Source organism: Buceros rhinoceros, unplaced genomic scaffold, assembly GCF_000710305.1.
Source record: "Buceros rhinoceros silvestris isolate BGI_N320 unplaced genomic scaffold, ASM71030v1 scaffold26185, whole genome shotgun sequence".
NCBI classification, from domain to species: Eukaryota; Metazoa; Chordata; class Aves; order Bucerotiformes; family Bucerotidae; genus Buceros; species Buceros rhinoceros.
In genome coordinates, this window is record NW_010414953.1 from 16422 (window position 1) to 17047 (window position 626).

The window sequence follows — 626 nt, forward strand, 5'->3', positions numbered from 1 at the left end:
CCCCCACCTCTCCGTCCGCGCTCTCTTTTTCCAGCTCCTCACCGCTTTAGGGGACGATCGCGGCTCCTGCCCTGGCCGGGCACCTTCTTCACGTGGGGCTTTCGGGGCAATATTCTAATTCTGCGACTTTCTTTCCTTCCCTTTCGTGTTGGTTCGTTTCTTCCCCCCTTTTCTCTTTCTCTCGCTCCCGGCAGCTGCGTAAACTCATTAGCGATTTCTCGATCTTTATGTCCATACTAATGTTTGTGGGGCTGGATGTGCTTTTCGGACTCAACACCCCAAAGCTCCAAGTGCCTACTGACTTCAAGGTAAAAAAAAGCAATAAAATCCCCTTTCCAGAAGCATGGCTGAAAATTTCTCGCCCCCCCACTCCCCCCATCCAGGGTATCGACGTGGGGAGAAAATTTGGGCTTGAGGCATGTGGATGCTGGGGGTGCTCTGGGTGCCGACGCGTCGTGGTGGGCTTCGGGGATGGGCACGGGACAGGATGATGCTGACGGGGTTTGGGGCTGCCCGAAATGTCGGTTCTTGGGCTCGGCCGCGGTGACCAAACCCCATCTCTTCTCCCCCCAACAACTCAGCCCACCCGTGTGGACCGAGGGTGGTTCGTGTTCCCCTTCGGGAAG

At 56.7% G+C, this 626-nt stretch overlaps 1 protein-coding gene across 1 annotated transcript in view; it reads left to right on the plus strand.

Moving 5' to 3' along the window:
- The window catches only part of SLC4A5 (solute carrier family 4 (sodium bicarbonate cotransporter), member 5), a gene marked incomplete at its 3' end in the record, with an annotated part of 15025 nt that extends 14402 nt beyond the window's left edge, over positions 1 to 623 (plus strand). The window contains exons 15-16 of the mRNA XM_010137271.1: positions 195 to 308; positions 582 to 623. Of these exons, the coding sequence (XP_010135573.1) occupies positions 195 to 308; positions 582 to 623 (156 nt within the window). The remainder of the gene's footprint in view (positions 1 to 194; positions 309 to 581) is intronic.
- Positions 624 to 626: the final 3 nt, after the last annotated feature.